The sequence below is a fragment of the Tupaia chinensis genome, unplaced genomic scaffold (genome assembly GCF_000334495.1).
Source record: "Tupaia chinensis unplaced genomic scaffold, TupChi_1.0 Scaffold000291_1, whole genome shotgun sequence".
Classification (NCBI taxonomy): Eukaryota; Metazoa; Chordata; class Mammalia; order Scandentia; family Tupaiidae; genus Tupaia; species Tupaia belangeri.
Genome location: NW_006159776.1, coordinates 1,170,017 through 1,179,489, shown reverse-complemented (window position 1 = coordinate 1,179,489; position 9,473 = coordinate 1,170,017). Strand labels below are relative to the sequence as shown.

General features: G+C 40.1%; 1 protein-coding gene across 1 annotated transcript in view; it reads right to left on the bottom strand.

Moving 5' to 3' along the window:
• Positions 1-9,473, bottom strand: part of FSD1L (fibronectin type III and SPRY domain containing 1 like) — a 96,971-nt gene that overhangs the window by 72,620 nt on the left and 14,878 nt on the right. Inside the window, exons 3-4 of the mRNA XM_027772682.1 lie at positions 4,602-4,697; positions 917-1,048 (exon numbers count right to left, since the gene is read on the bottom strand). Of these exons, the coding sequence (XP_027628483.1) occupies positions 917-1,048; positions 4,602-4,697 (228 nt within the window). The remainder of the gene's footprint in view (positions 1-916; positions 1,049-4,601; positions 4,698-9,473) is intronic.

The window sequence follows — 9,473 nt, the reverse complement described above, 5'->3', positions numbered from 1 at the left end:
AAAAAAAAAAAAACAAAAAAAAACACCAAGCACATGTGCATGTATGCCCAAAATTCAAAGAAGAAAATGGAGAAGGGATTGCTGCATGGTCATCTCCCCAGGGGGATGATTTCTCACTCTTCCCCCCCAAAAAAAAAAATTAAGAAAAAAATGATGACTCCTAGGGGCTGGCAGGTAGGAGAAATGCGGACTTGTTCAATAGCTATAGTTCCAGTTTTATAAAATGAAAAAGCTCTAGAAATCTGTTACACAAAAATGTAGATGTATTGAGGCCAGTAGGTGGCATGGTGGTTAAAGGTGCAGGACTCCCACACGGCTAACTACAGTTCGCGTCCCAGACCTGGCAGCTTGCTGTCTCACTTTCTCTCTCCCTCTCCCCCGCTCCCCCCCTTTCTCTGGTCAAATTAAAATAAAGTTAAATAAAATAATTCTTTAAAAAATGTAAATGTATGTAACACTAAACTGGACACTAAAAACAAATAAAAGTAGTAAATTTTGTATTTTTTAATTACGACTTTTTTTTTGAGAGGTTTTTGCTATAGGGCACGTACACTCGCCAGAAAGTCAACGAGAAACAGAGAGACAGAAAGCAAGAAATCACCCCCCGGGGGGATAGCCACGCTGCAATCCCTTCTCCTCCTTTCTCCTCTCGGGATCTTGGGCATGCACACATACGCGTCCAGCATGAGTTTAAGCCACCAGATCTGGGACTCAAACTGCGGTCGACTACATGGGAGTTCAGAGACATAGCCATTATGCTAACTGCTGGTCCCTTAATTACGATTTTTAAAAGATAATTATGACCAGAATAATCATCCTTCTATAAAAGTATAGTTATACATGGAAATTCACTAATTTTTGCTTTAAATAAATCAAGCTTTGAACAGAATATTTGTATATAGTTGTATGATCTTACCTGCAACTCATGTGATTTACGAGCTTGTTCCTGCTTGATACTGTTAATCATACTCTCTTTAACCTCATCCAATATAGAATATAAACTATCAAATTCTTCATCTAACTCGGAAAGTATGCTAGAAGAATTTTCCTGTTTAAAAAACAAGATAAAACCATTATTTTACTTTGAGGTAACATACATTTAAAATACAAAGTATATTCAAAGAAGAGAACAGACTTATATTATAAACTACCTCAGCCTAACAAAATTTCACTGTTAAGACTTAGGATTTAAAAAGAAAGAAATGTAGAAGCTGACTTCTAATGCTGACAGGACTATTTCAGCTATGCCATGAATTATGCAGCCTTTTATGGTCTAGCCCATACTCTATACATTTATACTGTTCCTGCAGAGCAATGTAAAAAGTTGTTTTAAGAAAAATTTGTGCCAACTTTGACTAGACACTTAGGTTCTAAAGCACACACTAACACGGTGGTTTTTAACCTTTGGTGTTCATCAGAATCATTGGTGAAGTGGCACATGGTAAAAATACAACGGTCTGCAAGGCTAATCCGTACGGGAAGGTTCCAGCTTCACATCCAGAGACCCCCTTGAGTATGCCACCAAGCACATCTGTGCCTGTGACCTGGAGTGGGTTGAAGAAGAGGACAGATCGCAGCATCAAGACTCTATAGGGAGTGCTGTGTCACCCCTGTCTCTCTGGCTCATGGAAAAAATAAATAAAAGAAAATAAGAGAATCACCATAAATTATTTTAATAAAATATTCCAGAAATTTGAACTTAGTAACTCTGAGGAACTGTTTAGGCCTACATGGATGGGGCTGATGCTGTATAAAATCAAAATTCTTCCAGATCCTCTATAATACTGCGTTTATATAAATTATACAGAACTTAAAAGATTTGACAGTTCCTTACAGGATCCTAAGAATTACAATATATCAACCACTGAATTTGAGTGATAACTCCAATCTCCCCATTAAACACTTAATTGTGTGACCTTGAACAAGCCACTTGAATTTCAGAATCTCAGTTTATTCATCCACAAGCAGCAACTGGACTACTCATTTCCTTTCAATTACCAGTGTAGCACATTCTTACCATTTACTGCCTACTACTACTCATGCCCCCATCTTCAGTAACAAGGGTGTATAAGCAGTTTAATTCCCTCTCTCTTTTTTCCTACAATCTCATAGGAAATTCAAATAACCTGTCAATTAGAAGAACAGTTTGGGATAGGTTTTATCTTTTTTTTTTCTTTTTTTTTTTTTGAGAAGTTTTTCCTATAGGGTGCGTACACTCACCAGAAAGACAGAGAAAGACAGAGAGACAGAAAGCGAGAAATCACCCCCCAGGGGGGATGGCCAGGCTGCAATCCCTTCTCCTCCATTCTCCTCTCAGGATCTTGGGCACACACACACACATGCCCGGCGTGAGTTTAAGTCACTGGGTACGGGACTTGAACCGCAGTTGACTACATGGGAGTCCAGCAACATAGCCATTATGCCAACTGCTGGTCCCAAGATAGGTTTTATTTTAAGAGCTCTTTTTTCAAATGTGTTGATCATCTCTTTCCATAAACTAAGAGTTTTAGAACCACTAGCTTTTTATTTTTTCCACCATAGGGTCTGTGAGACCCTCTCTAGGGACTCTAGGGAGAGGGCAAGAGAGAAATCACTCCCTAGGGGGAATGGCCATAGTCCCTTCCCCTCCATTCTCTTCTCAGGATCTTGGGCATGCATACACATGCCTGGAGTGATTTTCAAACTGCTGTCTCCAGGACTGGAACCATGGCCAGAGTTTTCTATATATTTTCTATATATTTATGTATGATATAGATATCATACATATATATATATAAAATCATGTCAGCAAACTGACAATTTCACTTCTTCCTTTCCTATTTGAACACTTCCCTTTCTTTTCTTTTCTTTTTTTTTTTTTTTTTTTAGGGGGAGATTTTTTTTTTGCACATGAGCTCGCGAGAGAGAGAGAGAGAGAGAGAGAGAGAGAAAGAGAAAGAGAGGGAGAGAGGGAGAGAGGAAGAGAGACAGCAAGTGAGAACTCACCCCTGACAGAGGTTGACCATGCCACAGTCCCTTCTCCGCCCATCAGAAGTTTTAAGGTGCCAAGTCCAGGACCCGAACTGCAGTTGACTATGTGGAAGTCCAGTGATGTAATGATTATGTCACCTGCTGGTCCCCTTTTATTTTTTCTTGCCTAATTGCTCTGCTAGAATTTCCAATACTATGCTGAACAGAAGCGGTGACACTGCGTTCTTGTTTTATTCCTGACCTTAGAGGAAAAGTTTTCAAATTTTCAACACTGAATACAATGCTTACCTGTGGACCTGTCATATATGGCCTTTACTGAACTGCAGAATATTTCTTCTATGTTTATTGAGGATTTTATCATAAAACAATGTTGAATTTTATCAGGTTTTTTTGCATCTATTGTGATGATTATCTTGATTTTATCCTTCATTGTTAATACTGTATCACATTTATTGATTTATATACACTGAGCCATCTCTAAATCTCAAAGATAAGTAACACCTGATCATAGCAAATGACTTTTATAATGTGCTACTAAGTAAGTTTACAAGCATTTTGTTGAGAAGTTTTGCATCTATAGTCCTTATACATACTGACTCATAGTTTCCTTTTCTTGTGAGGTCCTTTTCTGGCTTTGGGAACAAAATAATACTAGCTTAGTAAAATGTATCTGTAAGTATTCTCCCCTTTCGAATTTGTAGAAGAATTGGAGAATGATTGTTATTTTTTATTTAAATGCTTTGAAGAATTCATCAGTAAAGCCATCAGGTCCTGGATTTTTCTCTGATGGAAAACTTTACTGATTTGATCTCCTTAGTCATTACTGATCTATTCAAATTTTTCATTTTCTTCTTCCTTATTCATTCTTGATAGCTGGTCTATTTCTAAGAATCCAAAATTGTCCAAAATCCCCTTCCTCAATCAACATCTGATTACTGTAAGTATGGATTAGCTGCCAAAATCTGGAACTATTTCCTTAAGTAGTCTTCTCCCTCCTCATTGGGCACTACCTGTTACTTTTATGCTGAACTTTCATCTATTTCTACAAGCTGACCTCTTACCAGCTATATTTTTCTTTCACTATTTACTATAAAATAAATGTTTTACATCCTAGTATTTTTAAAAAGATATAATTTACTCTTAATTGGAATTAGAAAAGACAAACGTTAAATAAAAAAGACAAGAGTGAGCACTGTAATATTCCCTAGCAACTACTATTTCAGAATTTTCTCTCTTCCTTATTATTTGATTTTTCCATGGAAAATGTAGGAATAATGAGGAAAGTATTTTTACTTCACTTACATTTTAAACCTGCTCTCACCTCTATTACTTTATAATCTAGAGTTGATATTTATATTTATTTCACTCAACAATCACTTTAACATATTCACACAAAAATTTTTTTGGTAAAGATTATATTTTATTTTTCATGGTTTTTTTAACTTTAGTTATTATTATTATTTTAATTTGCTATAGGGCATGTGTGCTTGAGAGACAGAGAAAGTGAAAAAGAGAGCTGCCAGGTCCAGTACTCGAACCACAGTCAGTCATGTGGGAATCCAGAGCCTTAACCACCACACCACCTGCTGGCACCCCCCCCACACAGAATTTTAAATAAGAAAGATTCATACCTGAACTCCTTTTAGGGTATGATTTAGTGTATCAATAAAGTTTTGAATTTCATCATTTTTATTTGCCAGAGTTGAAATGATCCTTTGTAGAGCTTCCTAGAATTAAAATATTAAATTTTAATCAGAGAATTATAAAGCTTATAACAATGATTCTCTAAACAAATTTTACATAAGAGTATACTGTATAATAAATAGAAACAATGCAAAGTTTCCCTCTTTTCAAAATTTCTAAAGGCCTATAGTTATAAAAGATATTTATCTGCACTGTTTTAAATCTTATTCCTAGTATACAACTTAATCATCATAATATATTTTAAATTCAAAAGAAGCAGTATTATTTAATATTAATAGTATTCTCTCAGGTCATAAGAACTTGGCAATCAAAAAGTCAAATCCTCATGTCGCAAAGATACAGCAACTTGTTTGTTTGTAGTTTTTTCTTTTCTTTTTTTTCAGTTTTGGTACAGGGCATGTGCACTCACTGGAGAGAAACAGAGAAAGAGAGAGAAAAGGAGAGAGAAAGAGTGAGAGTGAGAAATCATCCCATGGGGGGTGTGGAGGGAGGCTGCATCACAATCCCTTTGCCTCCGCCCAACTCTTTAGATTTTGGCCACACATAAACATATGCCTGGAATGGAAAACTTTTTTTTTTTTTGGAAAGGTTTTTGCTATAGAGGGCATGCGCTCGCCAGAAAGACAGAGACAGAGAGACAGAAAGTGAGAAATCACCCCCCAGGGGGGATAGCCACACGGCAATCCCTTCTCTTCCATTCTCCTCTCAGGATCTTGTGCATGCACACACATGTGCCTGGCGTGAGTTTAAGCCACCAGGTCCGGGACTTGAACGGCGGTAGACTACGTGGGAGTCCAGCAACACAGCCATCACGCCAACTGCTGGTCCCTGTGGAAAACTTTTAATACAGTACTAGGATATAAGAAATAAAAAAACAAAAAAGCAAGGAGTGGTCCAGCCCATGGCTGGTTAAATGGCTAGATCCCGCATGACTGATTTCATGGTTTGAGTCCCAGATCTGGCAACTTAAAAATCACACTGGGCCTATGTGCATGCATGTCCAAAATCCTGAGAGCAGGGGGAAATGGAAGAGAAGGCACATGGCATGACTGTGCCCCATGGGGAGGTGCTTTCTCCCTCTCTCTCTCCAGCTACTTTGTCCTTCTCTCTTTCTCTCCAGCTACTCCATGTGTCCTCTGGCAAAAATTCAAAACAAAAATAAAAAGGAAATGTTAAAATTTATCAACATTTTACTTATTTATAAAAATAAAAATATTTGTAGGGAACCAGCAGTTAACGTAATGGCTATGTCGCTGGACTCCCACGTAGTCGACCACGGTTCGCGTCCCGGACCCGGTGGCTTAAAACTCACGCCGGGCGCGTGTGCATGCATGCCCAAGATCCTAAGAGGAGAATGGAGGAGAAGGGATTGCAGCGTGACCATCCCCCCTGGGGGATTTCTCGTTTTGTCTCTATGTCTCTCTCTGTCTGTCTGGCGAGTGCACGCGCCCTATAGCGAAAACCTCTCCAAAAAAAATAAATAAATAAAAATTAAAAAAAATATATTTGTGAAATATGAAACTAAATAAATTTGTATTTAGTCTTACAATATTCATTGCAATATTTATAGATGCTAGAAAACCATAACAAATTGTTTACCATAATGTAAGCAATTTTAGTAGCAAATATCTCATACTTTGATAATACTTCCTATTTAAATGAAACATTTGGTTATTTAATTGTCTCATACTCTAGTTCAGTGCTGTTCAATAAAACTTTCTGCTATTACAGACATGTTTTATGAGAGGATGTCCAAAAGTTCATGTAAAAATGAAATTAATGTATTATCTAAGTTTATTTTTCTGCAAAACAATTTTTAAATCCATATTTTTACACTATGCATATTCCATGAACTTTCTGAGGACTATTTATATGTATGTATTACTATAGCAACTACCAGTCTCTGACATTTTGAAATGTGGCTAGTAAAACTGAGAAACTTGGGGCCAGCAGTTGGCACAGTGGTTATGTGGCTGGACTCCCACGTGGCTGACCATGTTTCGAGTCCTAGACTTGGCAGCTTGAAACTCAAGCTGGGCATGTATGCATGCGTGCCCAAGATCCTGGGAGAATGGAAGAAAAGAGATTGTGGTGTGGCCAACCCCCTGGGGTGCTTTCTCACTTTACCTCCCACTGCCTCTGTTTCTCTCTGGGAATGCATGCGCCAAAGGCAAAAATCTCCAAAATAAATAAATAAATAAAGGAAATAAACACTGAAGAACTTATTATTTATGTATTTAAGTTATATTATAGGGCGCATACACTTGCCAGAGAGCAATGGGTGGGGAGTAAGAGATCAACCCCCACAAGAAATGGAAGTGGACACCCACATGGCTGACCACAGTTCAAGTCCCAGACCTGTGGCTTAAAAATCATGCCAGGTGCATGTGTGTGCATATCCAAAATTTCAGGAGAAGAATGGAGCTTCTTCAAGAGACAGCCAGCTCCATGGCTCCTGAGATCTAGCCATTTGGGCAGAAAGGAAGATGTCCCACTGATAACTGGGCCTGCCTCCAGCATCCAAAACTCACGTGAACAGCCCTTCTTCAAGAGAAAGCCAGCTCCATGGGTGCGAAAGGAAGATGTCCCACTGATAACTGGGCCTCCAGCATCCAAAACTCGCGTGGTAGGAAGATCCCTTTCAAGTCTCCTGTCTCTATCTGCCTTTGTCTCTCTCTACGTCTGTCTCTGTCCTCTCTCTCGCTCTCGCTCTCTCTTTTTTTTATTTTTTTACTTTTTAGAATTTTTTTAAGGAGAGGCATTTTACAGGGCCCTTTGGCCCCTCCTACCTAGCGCTTTATCTTGCTAATCATCCACCCACCCCGCACCAGAACAGCCCTTCTTCAAGAGACAGCCAGCTCCATGGCTCCTGAGATCTAGCCATTTGGGCAGAAAGGAAGATGTCCCACTGATAACTGGGCCTGCCTCCAGCATCCAAAACTCGCGTGGTAGGAAGATCCCTTTCAAGTCTCCTGTCTCTATTTGCCTTTGTCTCTTTCTACGTCTGTCTCTGTCCTCTCTCTCGCTCTCGCTCTCTCTTTTTTTAAATTTTTTACTTTTTAGAATTTTTTTAAGGAGAGGCATTTTACAGGGCCCTTTGGCCCCTCCTACCTAGCTCTTTATCTTGTTAATAATCCCCTCTCCTCCTCCCAGAACAGCCCTTCTTCAAGAGACAGCCAGCTCCATGGCTCCTGAGATCTAGCCATTTGGGGAGAAAGGAAGATGTCCCACTGATAACTGGGCCTCCAGCATCCAAAACTCGCGTGAACAGCCCTTCTTCAAGAGACAGCCAGCTCCATGGCTCCTGAGATCTAGCCATTTGGGGAGAAAGGAAGATGTCCCACTGATAACTGGGCCTCCAGCATCCAAAACTCGCGTGGTAGGAAGATCCCTTTCAAGTCTCCTGTCTCTATCTGCCTTTGTCTCTCTCTACGTCTGTCTCTGTCCTCTCTCTTGCTCTCGCTCTCTCTTTTTTTTATTTTTTTACTTTTTAGAATTTTTTTAAGGAGAGGCATTTTACAGGGCCCTTTGGCCCCTCCTACCTAGCGCTTTATCTTGTTAATAATCCCCTCTCCTCCTCCCAGAACAGCCCTTCTTCAAGAGACAGCCAGCTCCATGGCTCCTGAGATCTAGCCATTTGGGGAGAAAGGAAGATGTCCCACTGATAACTGGGCCTCCAGCATCCAAAACTCGCGTGGTAGGAAGATCCCTTTCAAGTCTCCTGTCTCTATCTGCCTTTGTCTCTCTCTACGTCTGTCTCTGTCCTCTCTCTTGCTCTCGCTCTCTCTTTTTTTTATTTTTTTACTTTTTAGAATTTTTTTAAGGAGAGGCATTTTACAGGGCCCTTTGGCCCCTCCTACCTAGCGCTTTATCTTGTTAATAATCCCCTCTCCTCCTCCCAGAACAGCCCTTCTTCAAGAGACAGCCAGCTCCATGGCTCCTGAGATCTAGCCATTTGGGGAGAAAGGAAGATGTCCCACTGATAACTGGGCCTCCAGCATCCAAAACTCACGTGGATAGACAGAAGTGAATAGAGCAGGCCTTCTTTAAGAGACACAAAGCTCCATGGCTCCTGCGATAGAGCCATTGTGGGAGAATGGATGATGTCCCAATGATAACTCGACCTCCAGCATACAAAATTCAGGTGGAGAAGTAGAAGGGAACCAAACAGGCCTTCTTCAAGAGAGAGACAGCACCATGGAAATAGCGATCTAGCTATTTTTAGAAAAAGAAGATTTCCCATAATAACTTGACCTCCAGCATGCAAAACTTGCATGGAGAGGCAGAAGGGAAAAGAACAGACTTTCTTCAAGAGGCAGATAGCTCCATTGGTCCTGGGATCAAGCCATTTTGAGAGAAAGGTACATATCCAGCTGATAGGTGGATCTCCAGCAAACAGAAGTCATGTGCAGAGGCAGAAAGGAACAGGACAGACTTTCTTCAAGAAGTAGACAGCTCCATAGCTTCTGAGATCGAGCTATTTTGGGAAAAAGGAAGTTGTCCCCCTGATGTCTGTGACAACAGTATATGAAAATCACAGTATAGGGTAGAAGAGAACAGAATAGGCCATCTTTATGAGAGAAACAGCTCCATGGCTCCTGCAATTGAGCCATTTTGGGAGAAAGGAAGATGTTCCACTGATAACTGGGCTTCCAGCATACCAAACTTGCGTGCAGAGGCAGAAGGGAATAGAGCAGGCCTTCTTCAAGAGATAGACAGCACCTTGGCTCCTGCATTCGAGCCATTTAGGGAGAAAGGAAGATGTCCCACATATAACAAGGCCAACAGCATACAAAACT